Source organism: Gopherus flavomarginatus, chromosome 19 (genome assembly GCF_025201925.1).
Source record: "Gopherus flavomarginatus isolate rGopFla2 chromosome 19, rGopFla2.mat.asm, whole genome shotgun sequence".
Classification (NCBI taxonomy): domain Eukaryota; kingdom Metazoa; phylum Chordata; order Testudines; family Testudinidae; genus Gopherus; species Gopherus flavomarginatus.
The window spans coordinates 23,842,457-23,869,423 of NC_066635.1; the positions used below are offsets into that span (position 1 = coordinate 23,842,457).

Genomic DNA, 26,967 nt, shown 5'->3' on the forward strand with positions numbered 1-26,967 from the left:
ATGTGACTTCTCCCACCCTCCACAAAATCATTGCTTCTTTTCCAATGTTCTGTCTCATTCATTCATGCAGCATATGAGGTGTGACATGACCTACTTCTAAAAACTGTAACATACCACGGTGCACCTTGCGCTCGATCTATCATTTCCCAGAACTGAACCATTTTGTTCTGAAATCACATCAATCCTGTTGCTTTGCATTAATATGAATAGGCATTTGTAGAGCATCACAATTCTACATGATGATTTACAGAGTTTAAAGAAAGACTTAGTCCCTGCATATAATGTGTGTAGTGCTTTTTTAAAAAGAAAAACACAAGTCTCTTATGCTTGAATTGAATTCTGATTGTGCCAGAAGGCTCACTACAATGCATATGAAAGGTCTGTCGCTATTGAATTGTATACTCCTATTTCCATAAGTTTAAAAATCAGCCAGGAAATTGACTTGGGGTTTATTTCTGGCATGCAGGGTCTGCTTCCTGGAGAGTGTTTGCAGAGGGGAGTGTCAAGTGTTGGTACTGAGTTCTGCCGCAGTGCAGGTAGCAAAGTGCCTCTTAAGACAAAAAAATAAAACAAAAATGGCTGCTTGCAGCTTAGCACAGTCCAGCCAGGCTTTAGCTGGACATAAACTTCGACAAAGTGGTTTATGCAAAAATGGTTCTCAGAGTGCATTGAACTGCAGATCTGTACATGTTCCTTGTGTAAACAGTGTGCATATACAGTCACATCGCGGTGAAAGGAAAAGGCTATGTCCTTTTTCTGTATCATGTGCAGTTAGTCTGAGGAGTTTTACTTCATGTTTTTGGTTGTGGCCAGCAGACATTCATGTTGCTAGCAAGGGACAACATCATCTACGTGTTTCACACCTGTTGGGAATGGGGACTTAATGAGTGAATTTCACTTCCATTTCTTAGACATTTAAGTAGCAAATGGCCTTAAACCCGTGAGAGTCTGTCAGTCTACTGCCTTGTTCTAAAGTGGTGGTGCAGAATGTCGTCTTTATAACCAACATTAGGACACTGGCATTCCCGGACTGTCATGCGCAGCTTCAGTCATCAAAAGAGAACCTATATCCGCACTGATGCTTCAGAGAGACTAGTCATGTGGTTAGAACACGGGACTGGGGATCAGCAGATCTCTTCCAGGCTTTCTGTAGGACTTTTGGCAAGTCATTTAACCACTGTGTGTGTCTCTCTAAAATTGGAACAGTACTGACCTACCTTTCTGGGGACAGCAAATTAATTCATTAATGTCTGTAAAACTCTTTGAGAACTTCAGATGGAAGGTGCCAGCACAATGCAAACTGCTGTTGTTGGTGCTTATATTTCAGTCTTAGCAAATCATTCATTTCCACGTGACTGCTGACATGTTCACATCACCACAGAATTTCTTGCGTATTGGACTAAAGTGAGGACCAAATGTAGATAGTTGTGCACTTCACATTGTGGCTTCAAAGACACTTCTGTTTTCATAAACACTGTGTAAGTAGCCAACCCTCACTGTGATCTAATTCTGCAGCATTCTTTCCTAGGAAACCCTGATTGCCACTGGCTTTACTGTGGCAATAGTATAATGGAGAGCTGACTACGATACCAACTGATTGAGCGTTTGCTATGGCACACACTGCTGAATGTCTCATTTTAAAATCCAATGCAGAGCTCACTTGGTTTATTTTGTATCCTCTCATAGCACTCACTGCTCTTTGCTGCCCAAAACAGGAACCTCGATACAAAATGAGTTGCTATCCTCCAGATCAAGGATTAAATTTAAGAGGTTCTGACTGTTGGGGTATAATTGTAAAGGAATCCTCAGGTCACATGTAGCTCATGTAGGTTTTAAGCATGGGGTGGGGAGACCTACAAAATAAGAGAAATATTTCCATAACTTGAGGAAGTTCCAGTAGAAAGGCTTTTAAAGTAAATCAACTTTTTTCCTTTGTGGTGCATTGTTCCACTGTGGTATTGTACTAGTGCATGAAGATAGAAAATGACAAGAAACTGAAGTGGAACTGACTAGTTTGTTTGCCTTCTCCAAACTAAGGCATGCAGAAAGCAAACAAAGGATCTTACTAGGGAAAAGTTTGATGCTTTGTTTTGATATTCTAAAATGTTTGTAAATAAATAAGGATGCTTCAAAATGAGCGTCACTGGGCAGTGACCCTTTCTCACTTGGTAGCACATCACTTTTGGTGTCAGTGGGGTGCTTTGGGACACATGGGTATTGTGCCTCGGGTGTTGTAGGATTGCTCTGTACCTTTACACTGAACCGTGCAGCTAGCTGGCTTGTGTCTTTGCTCATTTAATGCCAGTTTGACCTAAGGGTGGCAATATTGATCCACTAAAATGGGACTCCTTTTGCAGAGGCACTTTGACTTCATGCCCGCTGAAAATTCCTGTAATTGTTTGAATGGTATTTGGAAAAAAATCACCTGCTGAGGCTGTGCCCTGTGTGACAGACTGGGGGTATGTGGGGGTTAAATCGTACACTCCCATTTGGTTTTATGAATGGCATTTTGATTGTAAACTTCCTGTCACTTATGTATTGTGAGCTCCATTCAAGACACGTTGGAAAAACCAGTCTGGTCCTGACAAGGGCACTGTGCTTTGCTAGGGAGTGGGACGACACCTAGAGGGTCCTCCACTCTGAATGGTTCTTCTGTACAGGAACAGTAGGTTTGCTGCCAGGAGGACTCACTACACAGCAAAATCAACATGCAGCTGGGACAGCTGCAGTTTCTCCACTTGACCAGCCAAGAGGAAAGACTTTAGTTAAGGAGGGGGTTCTGTGAGGCTCAGAGGCCTTGTGACCGTTGCATTCAAAAGACAAAGCCAAGCTGTCAGGAAGAGGTGCCTGGCCTAAGGATGCTAACACCAAAGCCAGGATGCATAGGAGTGGTGAGATTGCACAGGGGTTGCGTTCAGGAGTTTTTTCATAAATCTGTAACCCTCGTGCTTTTTAAGAATAAACTGTTAGTGGTTAAAGAGATTCTTTGGTTAATCTGGTGTTCCTTCCCTTACTGCCACGTCATCCCTGAAAGCAGAGCTCCCACAGTCAGGTCTAAGCAACTGGGGGCTTGGGGGGAGGCGGGGGCTGAGACACTGGTTCCAGGGTCAGGGCAGCTGGACTGCAGGGTCCCTCTACCTAAGAGGGGTGTCAGATATGGTGTCTACATCTGGGAGTGCACCTGAAACCCAGAGGTAAGAGCAGTACCCAGTCACTGTCCAGATCCAGAGGCTTAGCAGCACAAGGGCTTCAGTGGCTTGATTGCACTGAATTGGCTCTTTTATGAAAGGGAAGGTGTTGGAAGACACACAGTGGAAGTTTAATCTTTGATTTGTGCTGTGCATTCTGCTGCTGAGTCTGTAAAATTGTTTGTGGTATTTGAAAGAGTCCTTGTCTGAACCCTAGGCTGAATATGCTAAGACAGCTGACTTGTGCAAGGCTTCTGCATCGTTGTGTGGCCCCATGAATGGCCCTTGCAACCCCCTCTTGTGTAAAACACACAAATTGCTCTCTTGGAAATGCAGGAGACCTCACAGCTGGAATACTGCGTGCCGTTCTGGTCACTCCATCTCAAAAAGGATGTATTAGAATTGGAAAAGGTACAGAGAAGAGCGACAGAAATGATTACGGGGATGGAACAGCTTCTGTATGAGGAGATTAAAGACTTGGACTCTTCAGCTTAGAAACGAGATAACCAAGGGGGGGGATGATAGAGTCAGCACAGTCATTAATGATGTGGAGAAAGTAAGGTTGGAGTTGTTGTTACCCCTTCATGTACCGGAGGAACCAGGGTTCACTCAAGGAAATTAATAGGTGGTGGGTGTAAAACAAATACGAAGAAGTTCTTCTTCACACGGTCACAGTCACCCTGTGGGGCTTGTCGCCAGGGGATGTCATGGAGGCCAAAAGTATAACTGGGTTCAAAGCCAGAACTGGATCAAGTCATAGAGGACAGGCCCATCAATGGCTGTTAGCCCAGATGATCAGAGACACAACCCAGGCTCTGGGTGCCACTAAACCTCCAGTTGCCAGAAGCTGGGACTGGCCAGCAAAGGATGGATCACTTGATAATTGCCTTGTGTTCATTCCCTCTGAAGCATTTAGCACCAGCCACCGATGGGAGACAGGATACTGGTCTAGATGGACCATTGGCCATATTGGGTTGGACTAGTCTCATATTCTTATGACTCCAAGATCACTTTCTTGAGTGGTTTCAGCTAATTTAGACCCCATCGTTTTGTACGTGCAGTTGGGATTGTTTTCCAACGCGCATTCCTTTTCACTTCTGAACATTGAATTTCATCTGCCGTTTTCTTGCCCAGTCCCCCTCTCCCAGCACTGGCTCTCTCCCCTCTACCTGGGCAGCGTGCTAAAGCGCTGAATATTGCTCCCCTGGGTGGTAGGGTGAGACATCTAGGGAAACGCATCCAAGAACTTCTGCAGCTGCACCCTGGAAGCACTTCATGCAGCACTTTGAAATTGTTTGAGGACTCTGAGTCAGGGCAGTGTCAGAATCTCAGCCAGTGGTAGCCGAGTCCATCCTCTTCACAGTGCTGTGAATGTGGCAGCACTGCCGAGAGACATGGCCCAGCGGGGTTTTGTTTCTCTTCAAGGAATGAGGCCTCCACCACAAGATGGCCCAATTGAAGGAGCCCCAAGCAAGTTGCCAGCAGCTCTAGAGTCACCTCTAAGTAGCATGAGAAGGTGCAGGAGGCACGAGCTGTCCTCCATGAGTGGCAGCCTGTGATGTGTCCTGGGGTACCCGGGGCTGCCACTTGCCCTTGGCATGAGGAAGCCTTGTCTGTGTGGTTGTGGATCAGCTCCCTGGCTCCACCAGCCAGGCCTCGCTCTCAGTGCAGGTTAACAGGAGACATCCACCGTCCCCACAGCACCCGGAGAGGGAGCGCCCAGCCGCTGATCCACTGAACAGTCAGAGTCTCTACTCCCAAAGGAACAGTACACAACACCTACTAATGTTCACCTGGGATCACTGCTCCCCTTGACACATAGCACCTAGTGAACACAACACATTTCTTACGGATGGGCAGAGATTCAAACAATAGAAAGTAATTACACTGGAAACAAATGGTTACATATACAACAGAATCCTAACAGGCTTGCTAGTGTGTAAATGTAACTCACAAGGCATTCCCTTGTCTCCTACAGGACAGCTTGCTCCACGTCCTTTTCCCAGCGTTTCAGCCAGAATAGCCGAGATTAACACCACCCCCCACACACACTTCATAAAATCAAAGTCACTGGCAACTTGTCTTCACTGCCCGAAGGATGGCAGAACATGTCTCTGCACCCCCCAGATATACCAGCCCAGACCTTTGATCTTCACCTGAAAAGTATCTCCTCCCCCGCCCGCCCCCCATTTACCTCTTTCTGTTAATTTCCATCTGAAATCTCGCAAGCTCTTTATGAAGAGTGTGCTAATAGACCTCAGATGTAAGACACACAATGGTTCTCTGGGAGAGATGGCTCCCCCTCGGGTCTGGAGAAGCCTGTTTCCAGGCACACTGCCTTTGTGTGACCTGCCTTTAACTAGCAGGCCTAGAGAACCTCATTTTTAGAATATTACATAACTCCTCAGTCTTTTTCCTACCTCCATCTCCGTGATTTTTGTCAGCATTTGACACAGGCTTTCAGTAGAGCCCTTACCTGACATTCTTTCAGTGAACCCCAGGGATCCCTATACCGCTGTGTACCCCCGTGCCCTTTGCTAGATGGCATCAGGAGATCCCTGAGTCACACCACCCATGGAAGCTTCAGATCCCAGCATGCAGTGTTCACCTTAGTAATCAGTCGTGGGTACTCAGATTAAGATGGACCATTGCATGTTGGGATCTGTATTTTCCATGGGCTGCAGCTCTGTTAACAAAAAGCAGCCACATGTAGATTAATAGAACTCCCCAGCCACAGACTGTTAGCGCCGAGTGGCAGCAGCTGCAGCGTGTGCCCAGGGTCTCCACTGGCTAACGTACTCCGTAGGGTTTGGATTTAAATGAGGTTTATCTTAAAAGAGCATGCCCCATACCAAGAGAACCATCTTTGATGAGCCCAGCAGGTACGTGAATCTTTGATTATCTTCATGGAGAAGCTGTTGGGAGTTGAAAGTTGAGTTGTGTGTTACTGGAGAGAGAACCGTTCCCAGCTTTGCAAGAGAGCTACTGACCTGACCAATGACCTTGTCATGATAATTTGGGCTTCCTGGGTCAGACCCGCTTCTCACAGGGGCCTCTGGGTGTGACTGTACCCTTTGGTGAGATGACTGTCTCGTCTCCCAATAGGGAGCCTGGACTACCATGACAGGCTGAGGTCACCATCTGAGCCGCTTGTAGACTTGGCTGGCAAACTTCCTGCCATGGGCAGGGGCAGAGCCCAGCAGGCTCCGTGTTGGATGGCCTGCCCCGGCTGTTGTTTCTCATTAGGAACGTTACATGGGACTGATTTCCAAGTGCTCCTGGGACAGGTCTGGGTTGTTCTCGTTCTCTGGCATTCCTGTTTGTGGACAGACTAGCTCTAGTGAAGGAAAAGCGAGAAGCAGGAAGGTAATTAAATGGGATTGTATGTTGCTCCTTGGGTAAACCCCTCTCGCATGGCAATTGTGGCTTTGGTCAGGTCACCTCTGCAATATTTTTCACCTGTTCAGTTTGGGTACAGTTGGTGTGCGCACTGGACCAGCTTCTGGCATTGGCCAGTGGAGTCACCTGCTATCGCTGACACTGACATGGAGGTAACTGCCGTGATCCACACTGCGGAGGTCAACTGTAGTCATGGGTTTGGAGAGGTATGTCTCTGCTCTCCATCACTGCTCGCTCTGCAGCAGCCTTTCCTTAGCAGCAGTGACTGCCAGTGCTCATTCAGCTGTGTCTCCTGCAGTCTTGCTGTTGGTGTTAATGAAAACAGCCAGGTCCCTTGGATTGCTTGTAGCTTGGGAGGACCTGACAGTGTGGTGGCAGTGCTGCTTCTGCTGCTGTTGCTGGATGCCTGTCTTCCTCTAGACTGACCTTTATCTCACTGTGTTTTTTCTCCTGACTCCAGGTGAAAATAATGACAGAGAGAGAGCTTCTGGCTGTGGCCTGTGAGCAGTTCTTGGGGAAGAACGTCCAAGACATTAAGAACGTGGTCCTTCAAACGCTGGAGGGGCATCTGCGATCCATCCTAGGTGTGGTGCAACCAGCGCTGCCACTGATGTCACAGTAGCCAGTGCCTTGAATGGCGTTTCCCCTCTGTCTGTACAGCGCTCATTGGCTGCTGCCCTCTGGGTACTCGAGAAACAAGCTAGTACAACTGCTCCGCGTAGTCGGAGTGTCTGGCATCTTCCTCCTCATGTGAAGGTGTGGAATTGAGATGTAGGCAGGCCTGGCGAAGCCTGGGCAAACAGTTGTGCTGTCACGTCCAAACCTGACCCCGCTTTTCCCAGCCCTTGAACAGCCGGGCGATAAATGGGGCCTGTTTGTTCCTGGTACCTCCCAAGCTTACCGCCCGCCTGTTGTGCTTTTCCCATTGTCAGTGCAATAGTGCTCTGGTTTTGTTTCCGTTTCCAGGCACCCTGACAGTGGAACAGATCTATCAGGATCGGGATCAGTTTGCCAAGCTGGTGCGGGAGGTGGCAGCTCCAGATGTGGGCCGCATGGGCATCGAGATCCTGAGCTTTACCATCAAGGTACAGCCGGGCAAAGGGAACCCCACAGCTGGACGAGGGGAACCCACTGGGCCAATTGGCAATGCTTGTGAGGCAGTAACCCATGGGTCCTGACTTGTTTGGAAAGATCTCTATGGGATTTACAGTCTGCCTGTGCTCTGCTGGAGTTCCCATAACAGCAGCTACAGGCTGGTATAAAATATGGACCATACACACAGTTCTCTGTGTAGGAAGGGCTGAAATTCAGCGCCCCGCCAGGGCCGGCTGTAAACATCGTGTGCTGCCAACTGAACCACTAAGGAGTCACGGGGGGGTTGAACAGAGAGCTGCTCTACCATCCTCCATGTGGTAACCTTCCCCCTTTGGCATCTCTCTAGTTCTCAGGCAGGCTGGCAAGGCAGGTTTGCATATCCTGGAGCAAAGGGGCTGCTGTGTTATCGGGAGCACTAGGCGCTCTGGGAAGGAGGGATGGGCTCCAGGATGGAATGACTTGCAGTGGATGATTTTGAAGTCTCTCCCTCTGTCTAGGATGTGTATGATAAGGTGGAATATCTGAGCTCTCTGGGTAAGACTCAGACAGCCGTTGTTCAGAGAGATGCTGACATTGGTGTGGCAGAGGCTGAGCGAGATGCCGGCATTCGGGTACGTTCAGCAGCACTCCCCCAAAGCGAGTGTTGTCCCTCAGCTGCCTGCCAAGGTTGCTGATGTCCTTATGCGCCTAACTGAGTGTGCGGTATGATTCCTTCCTGCAGGAGTCGGAGTGCAAGAGGGAAATGCTGGACATCAAGTTCATGTCAGACACTAAAACGGCCGATTCCAAACGGGCCTTTGAGATGCAGAAAGCCGCCTTCAGCCAGGAGATTAACATTAAGGTGAGAGAGTCTGCCTCCCCCAGCTGGACTTCTGACCTGGACATCAGTAGCAGCGGGTTCTTCCCGGCTGCCCTTCTGCGGAGTCTGTGGTTAGTCGTCTTCTCTCCCTTTTTACACCGATACATGCTGAAGAAGTCGCTTGTCAACCAGATTTGTAGACTCCACATTCCAGGTTAGTTGCAGTACTGGCAAATCCTTTGAGTAAGAAACTGTAGGTTCCCCAGGCCTCTCAACTCTGCAGATGTGTTGGATGCCACAGGCCGTGTGTGCTGCCTCAGAAGCACCTGAACTGGCTGGTTCATTAGGCACACGGTGCAAGAAGAGGTGGGGGCAGTTTCCCAATTAGATAAGTGCTGCCTCAGCATGAGGTTTTCCCAAGTGGGTCCAGCTGGAGCATGATGAGGCGCTGGCCCTGATGTATCCAGGTGTTTCAGAGTCAGCCACTAGCTCCTGGAGGGAGGACGAGGGGCTGGGACGTGGAGTGAAGCTGGGCACGTGGGGACAGTCTGCTGCGGAGAAAGTTTGGGCAAAGCTGGGCAGCCGCTAGCCCAGCACACTTTTGTGTGCTCCTCACAGCACGTCCCTCCCCTCCCGTATCGGGGGGCTCTCGGGGTCTGGTGGAAAGCGGAGTGGAAGAGTTAAAAGGGACAGAACGGGCTCCTCCAAGCCCTGACATGTTGCTACCTCGCTGCAACTCCAGCTCCCAGGATGGGATGGGAGGATTCCCGTCAGAGAAGGAGCATCTGCTTGATTTCCCAAGAGAGCAGTTACCTCTTCTCTGCAGGCTCTTGCGGTCAGGCACCTATCGCCTCTCAGGCCGAGGCCACTCGCTCTTGAGACATTCCCAGGTCATCCTGTTTCCTCTCCGCCAAGGTCCTTCTGTTTCTATTGCTGGTGAAGGCCAGCGGAGTCAGGGTGTTACTATGTCAGCGGCCAAGCTTTTCTGTTCAGCTGGTGTTAAGGGTGGGCACGAAGAGCCTTTGTAACTAGACAAGTGGGTCAGGACTGGAAATCCCGAAGTGACTTTGTGTTCTCAGTTGCAATGGTGAGGGAAGACCAATGCTGCTGATCTGCTCAGAGCTCCTGCTCCCACTACAGATGCAGACTTCGCAAACTCCTAAAATAGCCCAGGGAGCTGCAGTCCTTCCCCACATTGGGGAAAGCGATGGCAGCAGCTGCTGCCAGGGGAAACTGTCACCTCTAGCGCTTGCTAACTGGGTGAGGGAGGGAGGTTCAGAGCAGGTCTGGAATCAGGTGACATTTGAGAAGAGGGAGCACTGTGCTCCATTAATCCCTGCTGCTGGGGCAGTCGCTTGAGCTCTGGTTTGTCTCAATCAGGCTAGCCAGCATCCTTGGAGGCAGATAGCGCAAGGAGGGGTTCGCCTTCCTCATGCCTCTGAGGTCTCAGCTAGGCTTGGGCAGACAGAGCTGTGTCCCTCTCTGTCCAGACTGCCGAGGCCCAGCTGGCCTACGAGCTGCAGGGTGCTCGGGAGCAGCAGAAGATCCGCCAGGAGGAGATTGAGATCGAGGTGGTGCAGCGCAGGAAGCAGATTGATGTTGAGGAGAAAGAGATCATCCGGATGGACAAGGAGCTGACGGCCACCATCAAGCGTCCGGCAGAGGCTGAGGCGCACCGCATGCAGCAGATCGCCGAGGGCGAGAAGTGAGTGGCCGAGCGGGTACAGGTGCCCAGACTTGGCCTGGCAGCATGCTAAGAGCCTGAGTTGCACAGCTGAGTTGAGCTGAGCCCTGCATGGGGTCCCAGCATGCTGAGCTTGGCGGAGAAGCTCTCGAAGGCCCAACTGCGCGGAAGCCCCACTGTCCACAGCAGCACGTTGCTGAGGAGTGGGGCTTGGGGCTCTTTCCAAGCTGGGGCTGCTTCCTTTCCAGGGTGAAGCAGGTTCTCCTTGCGCAGGCCGAAGCAGAGAAGATCCGCAAGATTGGCGAGGCAGAGGCCTCTGTCATCGAAGCCATCGGGAAAGCAGACGCGGAGAAAATGAAGCTGAAGGCAGAGGCTTACCAGCAGTACGGCGACGCGGCCAAGATGGCTCTGGTGCTGGACGCTCTGCCCCAGGTGAGAGGCTTAAGGCTTCCAGCGGCTTTTTGCCACTCGGTGCTGGTTGCTGAGCCAGTCGCTCTGCAGGAAGGGGCTGTGGGAAAGGGGGATCCAGTGGACATAGTGTACTTAGATTTCCAGAAAGCCTTTGACAAGGTCCCTCACCAAAGGCTCTTACGTAAATTAAGCTGTCAGGGGATAAAAAGGAAGGTCCTTTCATGGACTGAGAACTGGATAAAAGACAGGGAACAAAGGGTAGGAATTAATGGTAAATTCTCAGAATGGAGAAGGGTAACTAGTGGTGTTCCCCAGAGGTCAGTCCTAGGACCAATCCTGTTCAATTTATTCATAAATGATCTGGAGAAAGGGGTAAACAGTGAGGTGGCAAAGTTTGCAGATGATACTAAACTACCTCAAGATAGTTAAGCCCAAAGCAGATTGTGAAGAACTTCAAAAAGATCTCACAAAACTAAGTGATTGGGTAACAAAATGGCAAATGAAATTTAATGTGGATAAATGTAAAGTAATACACATTGGAAAAAATAACCCCAACTATACATACAATATGATGGGGGCTAATTTAGCTACAACGAGTCAGGAAAAAGATCTTGGCGTCATCGTGGATAGTTCTCTGAAGATGTCCACACAGTGCACAGAGGCAGTCAAAAAAGCGAACAGGATGTTAGGAATCATTAAAAAGGGGATAGAGAATAAGACTGAGAATATATTATTGCCCTTATATAAATCCATGGTACGCCCACATCTCAAATACTGTGTACAGATGTGGTCTCCTCACCTCACAAAAGATATTCTAGCACTAGAAAAGGTTCAGAAAAGGGCAACTAAAATGATTAGGGGTTTGGAGAGGGTCCCATACGAGGAAAGATTAAAGAGGCTAGGACTCTTCAGCTTGGAAAAGAGGAGACTAAGGGGGGATATGATAGAGGTGTATAAAATCATGAGTGATGTGGAGAAAGTGGATAAGGAAAAGTTATTTACTTATTCCCATAATACAAGAACTAGGGGTCACCAAATGAAATTAATAGGTAGCAGGTTTAAAACAAAGAAAAGGAAGTTCTTCATGCTCCGCACAGTCAACTTGTGGAACTCCTTGCCTGAGGAGGTTGTGAAGGCTGGGACTATAACAATGTTTAAAAGAGAACTGGATAAATTCAAGGTGGTTAAGTCCATAAATGGCTATTAGCCAGGATGGGTAAGGAATGGTGTCTCTAGCCTCTGTTCATCAGAGGATGGAGATGGATGGCAGGAGAGAGATCACTTGATCATTGCCTGTTAGCTTCCCTCCCTCTGGGGCACCTGGCATTGGCCACTGTCAGTAGATAGATACTGGGCTGGATGGACCTTTGGTCTGACCCAGTATGGCTGTTCTTATGGAAGTGAAAGGTTAATGGAGCATTGGCTCTGCTGTGCCTGTGAATGGCACACAGCACCGTGCTGGTGCCTGGTGGCTAAGTCCTGGACCAGACTGGGTGCTCAGAGCTTTCCTGCCAGTCAGGCACCGATGGGGACATGCTTGTGGGTGCTCTTTTATGCCTGAATCTTTTCAGAGTCTGGCCAGCAAGTTTGCAAGCAGCCCCCTCCTGGCCTCCTGCTGGAAATGAAGGTCCCTGGTTCATTCTGGTCTCCTTCCCCTGCGCCTCCACAGATCGCTGCCAAGGTGGCCGCTCCGCTGGCTAAAGTGGACGAGATTGTTATTCTCAGCGGGGACAATAACAAGGTGACGTCCGAGCTGAGCCGCCTGCTGGCTGAGATCCCTGCGTCTGTGCATGCCCTCACTGGTGTTGATCTGTCCAAGGTGAGCTGGGACTGGCGGGGCCGTCACATGGAGAGCTGAGGCCTCTTTCCACTTCAGGGGACCTGCCCTTAGCTCTCATTATGGTTTGTTACATATCCACAGCACCGGTTAGAAACTCCTTTGATCCCAACCCTCCCAATGCCCTTTGCATGTTGTCGGACTGAGGAATCTCTCCACTGCTCTGACCATCGTTGCTGGGGGTCACCATGCAGAGTTGGTGGCCCTACGCTCCTGGCCAAGTCCTGGCTGCAGTTTCTGGAAGGGAAGGAGGGAGATCCCTTCCCATGACATGCTGCGGGGGCTTTCAGTGCACCTTGCATCTCTCAAAGCGTCCTTGATGTCTTCCCCTCTCCCTGAAGGCTCTTTCTCTCCATCATCCCCAGCCTTTGTTCCGGCTGCAGAGTCTCAGCCCAAGAGCCTGGTGCACTGCAACACTCCTAACCGCTTCTCTCTTCCTATCCTGCAGATCCCCCTGATCCAGAAAGCCACGGGAGCCCAGGCATGAGGCTGGCCAGTCCAAAGCTAATGAAGACAACCCCCTGTTATGCACTCTTACATCAACTGCCTTTAACACTTGGGAAATCCTTTTATATCAAAGACAATTGGAAGTTCATTTTTAAGCTCTGGTGCCTTATTTTGTAGGACCAGAATGATGCATGTTAAATTGGCCTTTTTTTCTTAAGGGGAATTTATTTTGTAAGTTTAATTGTGTGTTGTATTAGTCTGGAGTGTCGATTTGAATCCTCAGTTATAATTGGCAGCTTGTCTGGTCTTGCAATCTTGGTGCCTTGAAGTTCTCTGTCCTCTGTTTGGAGCTCAGGGGCAGAGAGGCCGAGAGGGGTGAGCTGGAAGCCCGGGGGCTCAGGGAACATCCACTGGGGCAGTGAGGAGTGTAGATGGAGGGGCTTGCAAACTTCTTCCTTAGGGCAGAAACCTGTTTCTGCAGTGCTCCCAATGCGTGGAGCTGCTGGAAGAGAATCCTGAGCAGTATGTCCTCTTGTCTGCCCGAGTTACAAATGTGATCTAGCGAGTCCCACATCCTTGCACTCACAACTGCTTGTGGTCACTTGCTGGCTGGCCTCCCCTGTACGTTCCCCCCAGGGCACGCAGAGTATAGCAAGACTGCAGTGAGCCAAGCCCTCAGGCCCACGCTGAGTTCTGAAGGGCCCCGTCCAGGCTGGGGGTTGAGAGAGGAGCCACCCTCCAACTTTTTAGCCAATGCATGAGTCCTATCAGAGCCTGCCGAGATCAGCCCAGCCTGTTGCCATGCCATGCTGCAGCATATGTGGGACTTTATCCAGGGGCCACGGTTCCTCCACTGCTGGATTCAGTCTCAAAATGTAGCTGCTGAGGGGGCTACAGTGACGCTCTCTGGCAGATCTCCGCTCAGGGCCTGGGGCCAAGTTCGGGATGAGCACTGCCCTGGGACCACCCCTTTCTCGCCTGGCTCCTGCCCGCAGTGCACAGTGGCATGGCTAGTACAGGTGCTCTGGAGACAGGCGCTCTGGTGCGTCAGGCAGCTGCCTGCCCCAGTGAGGAGACTGCTTGCAGCCCCACCAGTCAGCAGCATGAGGCCAGTCTCCTCTCCCACGTGCGTTGCAGACCCTGCCCTGTCACCGGGAGAAGAAACTGCTCCAGGGGAAGCCAGCTGCCGTTATGGAAGGGCCATGGGAGTCATGGCTCCGTTGGCTCCCTTTTGTACACACAGCCTCCAAACGGCTTCTGGCAGCAGCATTGCCAGCCCTGTTAGCGCTCGGCCGGCAAGGCCCAGCCCAGGCAGTGCAGCGGGCAGTGTAGCCTCTTGGCTTCCTTCAGCTGGGCCTGCAGAGGCGTTGGGCTGCGGAATGCTTGATCTGGCTGGAGCTGTGCATGCTGAGGCTGGGGAGCAGCCAGGGGGCCGTTGTTAAAGTGCCAACCTGCTGTCCATTAGCACGCCAACTGGTGGAGGTGCAACAGGGACTGGCAGCGTAGGCACAGCCAGGGGGCCTGAGGAGGGATCTGGGCGTGGTGGGGCTGTAATCCCTTACCCAGGTGGGGGGATCCTGGGGCTGTAATCCAAACGCTGCCTGATTGTGGTTTGTTTAATTTTGTTGAGCACGTGGCCCAGAGACCTAGTTCCATCTCCTGCACTCTCCCTGCCATTCCCCCCAGTGTGAGGTGCCACCCGCGTCCCATAGCTGTTGTCATTCTGGGCTGTGTAGCAATGTGAAATGAGGCTTTGTAGCAGCCTTTCCTGTCCCTTGGTGTGACTGATCCCGCTGCTGTAAGTGCTTAGCTGTGCCCGCGGGCACCCTGCTGCTGCCAAAGTATCTTCTCCTGTCAGTGGTAGCCAAGGCTTTCCTCTTTGCCTCTCTTGCCAGCTCCTCTTCCCCTGGCGGTTTGTCCAGCTCAGGGTGGGCACTGTGGTGTGTGGCTCGCTCCCCCCAGCAGGAGGGCCTCACGCCAGGGCTCCTGGTGCTGTTTGACCTGCCTCAGGCTTGTCTCAGTTGTTTTACAGCCAGCTTTCCATACTGAAGGTGGGTGCAGCAGTGCCCAGTGCACTTCTCTGCGTTAGCCCCCCTGCGGAGTCAGTGCTGGGGGAAATCCCTCCGGGGGGGGGGGGGGGGGACAGGGCTGAGGCCAGAGCTGTGCAGCATGGTGTGCTGGTCTGAGGGCCAGGTGATTGTGGTTGCAGTGAGTGTTCACTCACCGGTGGGATTGATCTGAGTTATAGGGACCATTCGGGAAGCTTCACAGGCCCAAAGAGGGGAGCTGTGCCTGGCATTAGGTCTTGAAAACACTCTGACCTCCAGTCTCTCACTTGACTGGGTTAGCAAGGACACAGGCACCATGGCCGGCGGGCAAAGGTGCCAAGCCCATCAGCATAACAATAAAACTGCTGGTGGTGGTTAACTGGGGCGCCCAAGACCTAATGCCCACAGGGCCGGTGCTCGTTCTCCCCCTGCCCTCAGTCCTCACCTGCTGTTCTGCTCCTGGAGCCTGCAGTGTGAATCCTGTGCTGAAGTACTGTGCCTGGTTTTGTGACAACCCCTGCCACACGGGCACCAGTTTCTTTCCTTGCCAAAGTCAGACTCCCCAGGTCTGCAGAGGAGAAAGTTTACTGCTCCCTGCAACCTGTTACATTTCTTCCTCCTCCCTGCCCCGGCTGGGTCAGCCCGAGGGGCTCCAGCTGTCTTGTGCGTCCTGTGGAAGGCCCTCCCTGCAGAGTAAACCTGCTGCTTTGATGGCAAATGTCCCCTGATTTCCCACCACCTGTTTTGTTCCTCAACACTGGTCTGGCCATGGAGCAGCTAGTGAAAACCTGTCCGAGCTGTGTGCGCTCTGGCAGGCTGCTCCCCACCTCCCTCTCGGGGAGCTGAGCGGGAAGTTCAAGGATGTGACAGGAGTGTAATGTAGAGCTGAAACTGGGTTTGGCAGGATTTCCATGGGGAAACACGAGGAGTGAAGGAATCTCTGGCCTCCTGGGGCTTCTCCCAGGGCTGACACTAGCTCTGCGTCCAGCAGGGAGAAGCTGGCTGGACAACAGGAGGGGAAGGGATGGTTTTAAATGCTGGCTTGCACATATGCCCCAGACACACTACTCTGTATATCTGGAACTAGCTTGTTGCAGTGGCAAGCCAGGAGCTGACTGTTCTGTAAAGGCTGTTCATATCTGCATGTAAATTGTGCATGCCATCGTTCTGCTGACATGTTACATACTGTATAATAAAGAGGCAGCGTGACCATGCTGCACTGGCTGTCAGTCATGCCCTGCTCTGACTCCTTCCTTCTCTGTGGCAGGGCAGGTCCCACTTCCCCTCAGTGCCCCCAGCAGGTGGAGGGCAGGCTCTGCTTGTCCTGTGCCTCCCATCGAGCCCCACAGCCACTGCCGGAGTCAGCTGGAGGAGCAGGCGGACACAGGCAGGTTGCAGGGGCTGACCTGGCAGGCAGCATTCAAAGGGCCAGCCTTGCCCTGAGAACTGCCCTCATCCCAGGTCTGCTCTGGGACCCACAACTCTTCGGCCAGGCCAGGACTCTCCCTCTCTCTTATCAGGCCCAGGTGGGCAGCCACGGGCTTCTTGCCAAGCTCGCCTGTATTGCCTGCAGGATAGCGCTGTCTGTGCCAAGCTGGGATCCCAGCCTTGTACCAGCTGCTGGTAGGTGGCAGAAGGACGCCACTGTTACTGGGTGCACCACTGGACCAAAGGGGCCCCCGCTTGCATTTCGCCTCCAAGGTGACCACCTTGGCCTACGTCGCAGAGAGTCCATGGCAGAGATGAGAATCCTGCTGCCCTTGGGCCTGGTCACTGCACTGAGCACTCAGCCATACTGCCCTCTGTGTCTAAGAGGATTTACCAGGCTCCTGCCAACAAGCTCATCTTCCCTAGGTGAGTCAGGCAGCGGAGTCTGAGTCCAGGGGTAGCATCCCACAGCTCCACCTGCTCCAGGCTGGCGGTGCTGCCTGCCCTTAGCCAGGGCTTCTGCTGCCCAAAGGGTAGTTAGTCCCTGCCCCAGGTGGTGCTGCCCGAGCTCTGAAACCAGCCAGAGCCCGACATGGGGACAGTGTCTGCAGCTGCCAGAGGGCATTAACAGCAGGGACGTCAGCCCTGGGGCAGGCTGGCAGGAGCCCGTTGCACAGCACACTCGCCTGTTCTGGGCTCTAGCACATGGACACGGGGTCTGGCCCACACTGCTGTCTGCATCAGTGCAGCCTGGCCACAGCACATGCTGGGACCTGCTGGCTAAAGTTGAGGGTGGCTGCCACCTGTTCTGTGCTGACAAATTAGATGCAATCTGTGGGCTCTTGGCTGCAGTGTCTCAGCCACCTGCCATCGGTCTGCCCTGAACCTCAGTCACATTAGCCCTTCCCGGGAACACCACCTCAGCCCCTCCAGAAACCAGGTTTTAAGCGAGTCCCTGGCACTGTACATGGGACAGGGGCAGCAGCGCTGGTGGTTTTCTTACACTTCCTGCTCAGGCTGTGGCATCTGCAGGCTCTGGGCCCCGCGGTACCCAGCTAAAGGAGCAGCATGTGGCAATCAAATCTAAAACCAGGAAGTGTGTTTCTGGTTTTCCATCCCTGCCCATTGTAGCTACTGCTCTGCCCCTCAGGTCGTGGGTCCTGGCTGGCCCTGCCTGCCCCTGCAGCTCACCATGGACGCTTCGCTTGGCCAGGACATCCCAATCCTGCTAGCCGTGAAGTAATGCCTGTGAAGGAGAAACCCCGGAGCAGGGCAGGCCGGGTCCCCCTTCCCCCTCAGCCAGGACAGGAACATCACAGGCATGGGGTCAGGGCTGAGAGGTTTGGGAGAGGGAGGAAGAGCCCGGGCTTGGATAGCAGGGGCTGGAGGCTGGGAGTGAGGGGCACGAGCAGAGCTGCATGTGGGGATATCAGTCTTCTTACAAAACCTCTCCGAGGCTTAGGAGGTAAGGACAAAACTTGGCTGCTGCTTGGAAGCCGAGCCATCTGTTGAGCAAAGATCTGTGTGTCTGGCAGCTCCCTGAAGAGGGACCCTGTGCAGACAAACAGCTGAACAGTGTGCGTCTGTCTGATGCCTGTGAAGCTGCAGATAGTGCAGGGTGGGGACAGTTAAAACTTCCTGCAGTCCGAGCACAGGCTGAGAGCTGGCGGATCCCTTATCTATGAGTGAACACATCCAGGGAGCAGGGCGTGTGTGCAGGCCAGGTCCTGGGGTACTGCACCAGAGCCTCAAGCCCCTCCGGCTGCATCACTGCTGGCAGCATGTCTCTTCCCCCTGTCCCCTAGCCCTGGCTCTGCAGGGCAGGGCCCAGCACAGCCTAGTGGAATTAATAGGCGGCAGTTTTAATATAACAAGTGGAAGTGTTTTTGTCTCACAACGCATAGTCGGCCTGTGGAACTTGTTGCCAGGGGATATTGTGAAGGCCAAAACTATAACGGGTCCAAAAGGAATTAGATACGTTCCTGGAGGATGGTCTATTAATGGCTATTGGCCAAGATGGTCAGTGACACAACCCCATGCTCTGCATGTCCCTAAATCTGACTGCCAGAACCTGGGACTGGATGATGGGATGGGTCCCTCAGTAATTGCCCTGTTCTGTTCTTTCCCTCTGAAATATCTGGTGCCAGCTGCTGTTAGAAGACAGGCTGCTGGGCTCGCTGGACCATGGGTCTGACCTGAGGAATTAACACAGAGAGGGGTGGGGGGCTCATTTCTTTGCAGATTGAATTGGGGAGGTCAGTAAATCATCAGCTTAAAACAAAATGTTTGTGCTAAATAAAATAAGTAAATCGGTCAGTAGGCTAAAAACCCAACCTGTCTCAGCCAGCTCCAACGGGGAGAACACCCAGGAAACTCTGGAGTTTTCTTTGTTCTTTAGTTTCTATTAAAGTTTTACAAGTGTGATGATGAGGAAAAGAGGAGGTGGAACCATAAACAGCACATGTAGCCCAGGAAGTGCTTTAAGCAAATCCAAACCTGTATAATGCAATGGACAGTGAATGCAATAAAATGTCCTGTCTGTTTTCCAAAATGGTTTGTGTAACTTGGAAGCTGTAATGAACGCTGCATCCCAAGCCCCCATGTTTGTCTAAGCAACTCAACATAGAACTGCTGAATGCCAAATAAAGTGTGTCAGAAGCAAGAAGCCTGCCAAGCAATCAGTGGGACCACTGGATGATTGAGGTGCTAAAGGAAGACAAGGCCATTGCAGAGAAGCAAAATGAATTCTGTGTGTCCATCTTCACTACAGCGAATGGGAGAGCAATTTTCCATGCCAGTCCTTTTTAGGTGACAGATTGGAGAAGCTGTCCCAGATTGAGGTGTCAGTAGAGGAGGGTTTGGAACAAATTGATCAATTAAACAGTTAGATGTCACCAGGACCAGATGGGATCAGCCAAGAGTTCTGGAGGAACTCAAGTATGAAATTGCAGTACTACTAACTCTGGTATGTAATATATCACGTAATTCAGCCTCTGCACCAGATGACTGTGAAAGCAGCCATGATGCTGATTTTTTGTAAAAGTCTCCAGATGCAATCCTGGCAATTACAGGCAGGTAAGTCTAACTTCAGTACCAGGCAAATTGGTTGGTTGAAACTATAGTCAAGAACAAAATTATCAGAGATTGAGATGAACATGATTTGTTGCGGAAGAGTCAACACACCTTTTGTAAAGGGAAATCAGGCCTCACCAATCTATTAGAATTCTTTGAGGGGGGGTGTCAACAGACATGTGGACAAGGGGGATCCAGTGGACACAGTGTACTTGGACTTTCAGAAAGCCTTTCACAAGGTCCCACTCTAACATCTCTTAGGCAAAGTGAGTAGTCATGGGATAAGAAGAAATGTCCTCTTGTGGATCAGTGACTGGTTAAAAGATAGGAAACAAAGGGTAAGAATAAATAGTCAGTTTTCAGAATGAAGAGAGGTAAATAACAGGGGTCCCCTGGGGTCTGTACTGGGACTAGTGCTGTTCAACATAGTTATAAATGATCTGGAAAAAAGGGGTAAACAGTGAGGTGGCAAAATTTGCAGATGGTACAAAACTACTCAAGATAGTTACAAAGGAGACTACAAAGAGCTACAAATGGATCTCGCAAAAGGGTGACTGGGCAAAAAAGCAGCTGATGAAATTCAGTGTTGATAAATGCAAAGTAATGCACGATGGAAAACATCATCCCAACTAGACATAAAATGATGGGATCTAAATGAACTGTTACCACTCAAGAAAGAGATCTTGGAGTCATTGGGGAGAGTTCTCTGAAAACATCCACTCAAAGTGCAGTGGCCGTCAAAAAAGCAAACAGCATGTTGGGAATCACTAGGAAAGGGATCATAATGCTGCTCTATAAATCCCTGGTAAGCCCACATCCTGAATACTGTAGCCAGGTCTGGTCACCCCCTTTCAAAAATGAGGTATTGGAATTGGAAAAAGTACAAAGAAAGGCAAATAATATTGGGAGTATGGAACAGCTTCTATCTGAGGAGAGATTAAAGAGACTGGGACTGTTCAGCTTGGAAAAGAGATCACTGTGTGGGGGGTGGGATACGACAGAGGTCTAAGAACCATGACTGGTGTGCAGAAAGTGAATCAGGAAGTGTTATTTACCCCTCCCATAACACAAACCAGGGGTCATGCAATGAAATCAATAGGCAGCAGGTTTAAAACAAACACAAGGAAGTATTTCTTCACACACAGCACAGTCAGTCTGTGGAACTCATTGCCAAGGGATGTTGTGAAGGCCACAAGTAAAAACTGGATTACAAAAAGAATTCCCTAAATTCCTGGCGGATGGTCCATCCATGGCTATTAGCCAAGATGGGCAGGGACACAACTCATGCGCTGGCTGTCCCTAAATCTGACTGCCAGAAGCTGGGACTGGAGACGGGATGGAGCAATCGATAAATTGCCCTGTTCTGTTCATTCCCTCTGATACATCTGGCACCGCTCACTGTTAGAAGACAGACCACTGGGCTACTGGTCTGTCCCAGTATGGCTGTTCTTACGTTGCGGGGAGGCTGGAACTGCCAGGGGGCTCCTGTCCCGTAAGCTAGCACAAGTGGAAAGTCTCCTGGGTGCTGGTTCCCCCAGGCTGGCCCTGTGGGCTGTGGAACCCTGGGACACCTCCCACCCGTCCCAGCTCCTGGGAGAACAGGAGCCCTGGCAGCCTCCCCACCCATGTTCCCTGCCAGGATCAGAGCAGCTCCAGCCTGAGGTCCTGCTGCAACCTGGGCAGTGTCGAGGTGCTGGCAGGGCTGCTGGGAGAGCACAGGCTCCCACCCAGGTGCCAGGGCAGGGCCCCTGATAAGCAGCAGGCTCTTGTCTATCAATAACTTCGCAGAGCACCCCATCCAGCCCCTTATCACAGGCCCCACAGGCAAGCGGCTTCCAGGAACTCTGAGCCCCACCCCTCTGCCAGGCCAGAGAACTGGCCAGCAAACAGGCACGCAGGCCACGCGCCCAGTGACACCCCAGATGAGTGCCCCACATGTACCCCAGAGTCCAGTGGAGGAGCGCCTGCACTCAGCTGGGTTGGCATCCCGCCAGCCACCCTCCCTCCCCCAAGGCAGAGTCTGGACACATGGACACCTGCATCCATCCCTCTCCAACCTAGATGCCACCAGCTATCCGGGTGCTGAGTCCCTCTGCAATAGCCATGTGTTGCTCTGCACCAAGAACAGCCTTTATACCCCTCGTTGGCTGTGCCTAGCTTGGCCCCTGCCTCAGTGGCCCAATGGCGGGGGGGGACCAGAGCAACCCCAGGGGCTGTGGTCTAAGCACACAAGCTCGGTTCTCAGGGCTGCTGAGCCTGCAGCTTCCCCAGGCAGTTTCAGGGGCACACCAGGGAAATGAGCCATGCCTGGCTGGGGGCAGGGGCGTGGCCGGCTCAGGACGGGGTCCCAGGGAGGCACTGCATGTGTAGCGCTGTCACAGGGTGGAGCAGGTGCCAATGCCTAGACCTGCAGGGATGGGAGCCACCCACGGCAGGGCTGTCTCACCTCTGTGGGTATGGGATGCCCACGGTCGGGGGCAGAGATCGCGTCAGGCTGGGGGGCGCTTCGGGTTGTGCTGCACGTAGCCCACTAGTGAATGGAGTTTCCTTTTGGGAAAAAGCAAGACCAGTTGGAAGCTGACAACCTCTGAGCTCTGGGCCAGCAGGAATCTCTGGTTCCTGGTCAGAGCCATGGTCAGGGCCCAGCTTTGTAGCCCTGGTCTGGTGGTTTGGTGGCCCACACATGCAATGAGTTTAGTGGGCCTTAGCCCAGCTCCTAGCAGATGGGGTGCCCTGGCATGAACACCATGGCTCTAATCAGCCCTAACTAGAGCTGGGTCCTGTTCTTGGCAGGTTGGGCAGAAAGTGGCCCCTGGGGCATGAGCACCCTGGCCCTAGCGCTCCTCTCTCCAGGATACGTTAGTGGAGTGGGGAGAAGAACTGCTCCTGCTGCTCAGCTTGCAGGGCCCCTCCTGCTGGTGCCCAAGTCCCCCCACTCTTGCGGTGTGCGAATGTGTGTGCTAAGCCTGGAGCAGGTGCCAGGCCTGTGGGGTGGCCATGGGCGCTGCTGGTGCTTGGGCTGGGCTCCTTTTGACGGCAGTCCTGGGGAATGTGCATAATGACACCCCAAGTTCTGGTGTAGCTCTCACAGGCCATTTCCAAATGGGAAGAACTGGCCCCTGCATCCAGGCCCTGCCAGTGCTTCTCTGACCTAGGGGAGCCAGGTGGGGGGCAGTGCTACTGGGCCAGGTGGTTGGTCTGGGGGTTGTGACCATGTGCAGGGGGCTTTTGCCCCAGGGGAGCAGGCAGGGTGCTAGCTCCACACCAAGCAGCCAGGAGCCCAGGAAGCAGACTCAGTCACTGTCCCCAAAGCTCTGTCATTTCCTGACACTCCCTAGCACTGGGCAGATTCTTGGCTGCTGCAGCTGCACCAAAGCCAGGCAGGAAAGGGTTAAAAGGGGGAGGGCCTGATATGAGCAGATACTTGATATGCAAATGAGGCCAGAGTAGGTATTATAAGTGACTCAGCTGGAGGAACTGGCTCTGGGGTGGAAAAAGGAGCTCACTCCTCCTGGCCTGGTCTGGCCCAGCCCGGTAAGTGCCCCGAGCCGGCTCTGCCTTCCTGAGGCTGACTAGCAGGGGCCTTGCTCTCTTTGATTCTTCCCTTTAATGACATGTCCGTAGTCCCCAGGGGTGAACCTGCTCTGCTCCGGGCCATCAGGGTGAGTTGGCTGCATCCTGTCCCACCCCACTGGAGATGCCCGTGGGCTCGTGGGTCACATTTGAAGAGGGCTTGGACTCTGCTACATGCTGCTATCCCCTGGCCTGGGTGGTAACTGCCACGTGCTTGTTCAATCTTCCTGGGGCAGATTCTGCCGGGGCTGGTCCCTGCAGATTCCAGAGGGAAGCTGGTTCTCCTAGTGATGGCAGCCAGGCTAAGGGAAACAGGCTCTGGCAGTGCCTCCTTCGACTTTCCCAGAGCTGCACCAGTGGGGCAGCCCCGATAGAGAGGCCTGGGGCCCCTGTTGCTGCTTTATCACAGGCTGGACTTTCATTGCTTGCTCCCTTAAGTCCCAGCTCCCTCTCAGCAGCCAGCAGGGTGGCAGCAGGCACATGACAATCTCTGCACTAGGGAACAGAAAGGGGCCTCTCGCCATGGGAGGGGGAATGTCCCCAGGGATGCAAAAGACCAAAGCCAGCTCCATGGACCCCTGCCTTGTGGGGGGCCAGGCAGCTGGCTCTGCGCTGGGCGTGTGGAAGCTCTGTTTGGAGGCTGGGGCATTGTGTGTGGAAAGGCCTGTGTTATCAGGCTCCCTTCTCCACCCCGCACAGGGCAGGAGCACTCCCTGCTCTGCCACGTCCAGTGCTCACGCTGCTCTGGGAAGCCCTTTGGCACTGGCTGGGGATAGTAACTGGAGGGCCCCACACGCCTGCCTTGGATTCCAGGAGGGCAGGACAAGCAAGGCCAAGATCCAGGTAGCTCTTTTCTGGAGACACTTCCCCACCCCCATAAGACACCATGCGGGGGGCTCTGGCACCAGGAGCTGGGAGGCCCGGAGGCCAGGCCTGCCCTGGCTTTATATTGTAGTCGGTGGCTTTAGGAAATCCTAGGGCAGCCGAGAAGCTGGTGAGAGGAGGAAGCAGTGGCTGCTCTCAGGCAGGCCGGCCTGGCTTCGTGCTGTCCTGTCTCAGCAGCTCTCTGCTCTCGCCCATAACGCTATTCTCCTGGTGTTTTTCTAGGTTCCCTTTTCCAGCCCAGGCAGCAAGAGTGTCCACCCGCCGTGGGGGCTCTGGGCAGGATATCATCGTATACTGTAAGTTTGCTATAAGACACTACAGTATAGATGATGTACTATCCTGAGCTTCACCCCTCAGCCAGGGGCTCTACTGCAGGTCCAGTGCAGGGGAGAACGCCTGGCCAGCTGGGAGCACTTCTAGCACAGCACAAGTTCCTCCCCCTCCTGCAGAGGGTGACAGGCTAAGCACTGAGGGGGGGGGTGAAGCCTCCCATGAAGGCCTAGCCCTGCCTGTGGCAGCCTCACCCCTTTAGCCTCTTCCTGCATTCAGTGCGCTCCTTTTTCCCTGGGTCTCCAGTGTGGGACGGAAACAAACGCTGCTGCTCTGGAACACCTGCGTGAACAGGCTGCAAGTGGGGAAGCAGCCAACGGGAAAGAAAAGGTTAAGAACCATTCCTCCGGCCAGGCTGGGAGGCACTGCCCTGCTAAGCCACGGGGGGTGAGCTGGCTGCGGGGAGCGAGCATGGGCAAGAAGCAACTTTCAGAGCTGGCGAAGGCACCTGCCAGGAGGCTGAGCCCATGGGGTGTCAATGAAACCGTTACCATTACTGACTTTAGTAATGGTAACGGTTCTACTGCCGCCCCAGCATCCGGCCAGCGAGAGCAAGAGGAGCAGCACCCCATTGCCAGGGGGGAGAAGCACCCCTCCAGGGTGCCAGCCTCTATGGGAGGCCAGGAATGAGACCTTCCCCCCACATCCTCTCCAAGCTGTGAGAGGGCAGGGGGAGAGCTTGGGGTGCCCTACCTGGGGCTCAGATTCCCTTGGGCCAGACCCCCTCTTCCTAGTTCCTCTGCCAATCAATGAGAAATAAAGGTGTTTTCTTTGATGTCTGGATTTCTTTCCCCTTGTCGTATGATCCCAGAAAACAGCCCTTCCAAAGGCACAGCCCAGCACTGGTGCTGTCTCTCTGCCCCTTGCAGGGTGGGGGGCAGCGAGTTTCCCCTTCTGGAGTGGGACTGAGCACACGAGGAGAAACCTGCCCGGGGAACTCTGTTCTTCTCTCCTAGAAGCTGCACCCAGCGTCTCTGTCTGCCATGGTGCTGGCTACAGGCCTGCCGCGAGAACCAGCAATCCAGGCAATTAATTTAGCTGCTTGGGGGTGGGGGGGAAGAGAGGGTGGTAGAAAAAATTACTCATCAGCCTGCTCCCCTTTAGTGAGGCACCCTGCTCCTGCCATCTAGCCCCCCTGTTCTTCTGTTCCTGGCCTTCTCCTTCCTTACTCCACTGCCCTATTGCGTATCCTCAGCTTGACTCCCGACAGGTAGGAGCTCTTGTGCTCTCCCCCAGCTCAGTACCCCCTCCCTCTCGGGTTTTGGGCACCTCACTCACCTCTCTGTGCCTTGGTCTCCACCCAGCTGGAAAGACGATTTCCCTGCTTCCCACAGGGGTTGGTTTTTGAGGCTAAGCAGGATTTCAAGGGGGGGAGATGGCCAAACCCCTCTGCTGGGCTCTACCTTCAGAGACAGCCTGTTCTCTCAGTAAGGAAAGGTGATTGGATCATATGGGACACTGCCACCCACTGCCCACACCATGCTGGCTGCATGAATCGCCTGCATGGCAGGGGCCCTGCCCCCCTGTTCTTCGAGGTGATGCTGAGCAAGCTATTGATGAGCAGTAAATAATGCCAGTGGGGCAGGATCAGGCCAGTACATGGCAACTTGTCCTTAGCCAGACACAACGCTACCATGGGGGCAGGTGGGGCAGCAGCCCGTGGTGCCTGCCAAGCATGGACCTGGGCAGATCTAGGCTGGGCGTGTATCAATGCTGATCTTGCTGTGGGCACTGAGAGAGTTTCCGGCCCTGCAGGGCAGAGGTGGGGATGGGGGGTGGATGGGGAGCAGCAGGGGTCTTGGGGAAGGAGCATCACAGGGTCCAGAGCGGGGGGTTCTGCAATGCAAACAGCAACACAGCAGTGGGGTGTGTGGGCTGGGGGAGCATCTATGGGTCTACGAATTGCCAGGGGCTGGGGGCTGCAGGAGCTGAGGGGTAGGGTGACCAGACAGCAAGTGTGAAAAATCGGGACGGGGGTGGGGAGTAATAGGAGCCTGTATAAGAAAAAGCCCCAAATATCGGGACTGTCCCTATAAAATTGAGACATCTGGTCACCCTATGAGGTGGGGGCTTGGGGGAGGTCAGGGAGCACTGGAGGGAAACTGGGGGGGTGTAGGGACCATGGGGGCTGTAGGGGGCCCTGGGGGAGCTGAGGAGATTGCAGTGGATCTGGGGGGGCTGTAGGGAGCTGAGGGGATTGCAGGGGACCTGTGGGGCCTGTAGAGGGCTCAGGGGGAGGGGCTGTAGGGAGCCCAGGGGAGCTGAGGTGATAGCAGGAGCCGGGGGGGCGCTGTAGGGAACCTGGGGAAGCTGAGGGGATTGCGGAGGGGCTGGGGGCACAGGGGCTCTGGGGGGTTGGGGGAGCTGGGGAGCTGAGGTGATAGCAGGGGCCGGGGGCGGGCTATAGGGGGACTGGGGGAGCTGAGGGGATTGCGGGGGGACTGGGAGCACAGGGGCCCTGGGGGACTCTGGGGGGGCTGGGGAGCTGAGGGGATTGCAGGGGGGCTGGGGGCACAGGGGCTCTGGGAGGTTGGGGAGCCAAGGGGATTGTAGGGGCCCTGGGGGGTTGGGGGGGGGCTGGGAAGTTGAGGGGATAGCAGGGGCCCTGGGGGGTTTGGGGTTGCTGACGGGATTGCAGGGCCCTGGGCGGCTCGGGGGGGGGCGCTGGGGAGCTGAGGGGATTGCAGGGGCCCTGGGGGGTTGGGGGGCTGAGGAGATGAGGGGATTGCAGGGGCCCTGGGGGGCTCGGGAGGGGGGGCTGGGGAGATGAG

General features: G+C 53.4%; 1 protein-coding gene and 1 long non-coding RNA gene across 9 annotated transcripts in view; one reads left to right on the forward strand and one right to left on the reverse strand.

The window, feature by feature from the left end:
* FLOT2 (flotillin 2) overlaps positions 1-13,153 on the forward strand; it is a 32,207-nt gene extending 19,054 nt beyond the window's left edge. For 7 of the 8 annotated variants that reach the window (XM_050929274.1, XM_050929273.1, XM_050929272.1 and 4 more), the window contains 8 exons: positions 7,048-7,171; positions 7,554-7,672; positions 8,180-8,293; positions 8,404-8,523; positions 9,972-10,186; positions 10,414-10,597; positions 12,246-12,395; positions 12,862-13,153. In XM_050929274.1, coding sequence (XP_050785231.1) covers positions 7,048-7,171; positions 7,554-7,672; positions 8,180-8,293; positions 8,404-8,523; positions 9,972-10,186; positions 10,414-10,597; positions 12,246-12,395; positions 12,862-12,900 — 1,065 coding nt within the window. In that variant the 3' untranslated portion in view covers positions 12,901-13,153. The other variant, XM_050929276.1, reaches the window with a different exon arrangement.
* LOC127037491 (uncharacterized) lies at positions 1,649-25,543 on the reverse strand. Its single transcript, XR_007770375.1, has 2 exons — positions 25,475-25,543; positions 1,649-1,853 (listed from the first exon to the last, which is right to left on the reverse strand). It is a non-coding gene; the product is annotated as an uncharacterized LOC127037491 (long non-coding RNA).
* Positions 25,544-26,967: the final 1,424 nt, after the last annotated feature.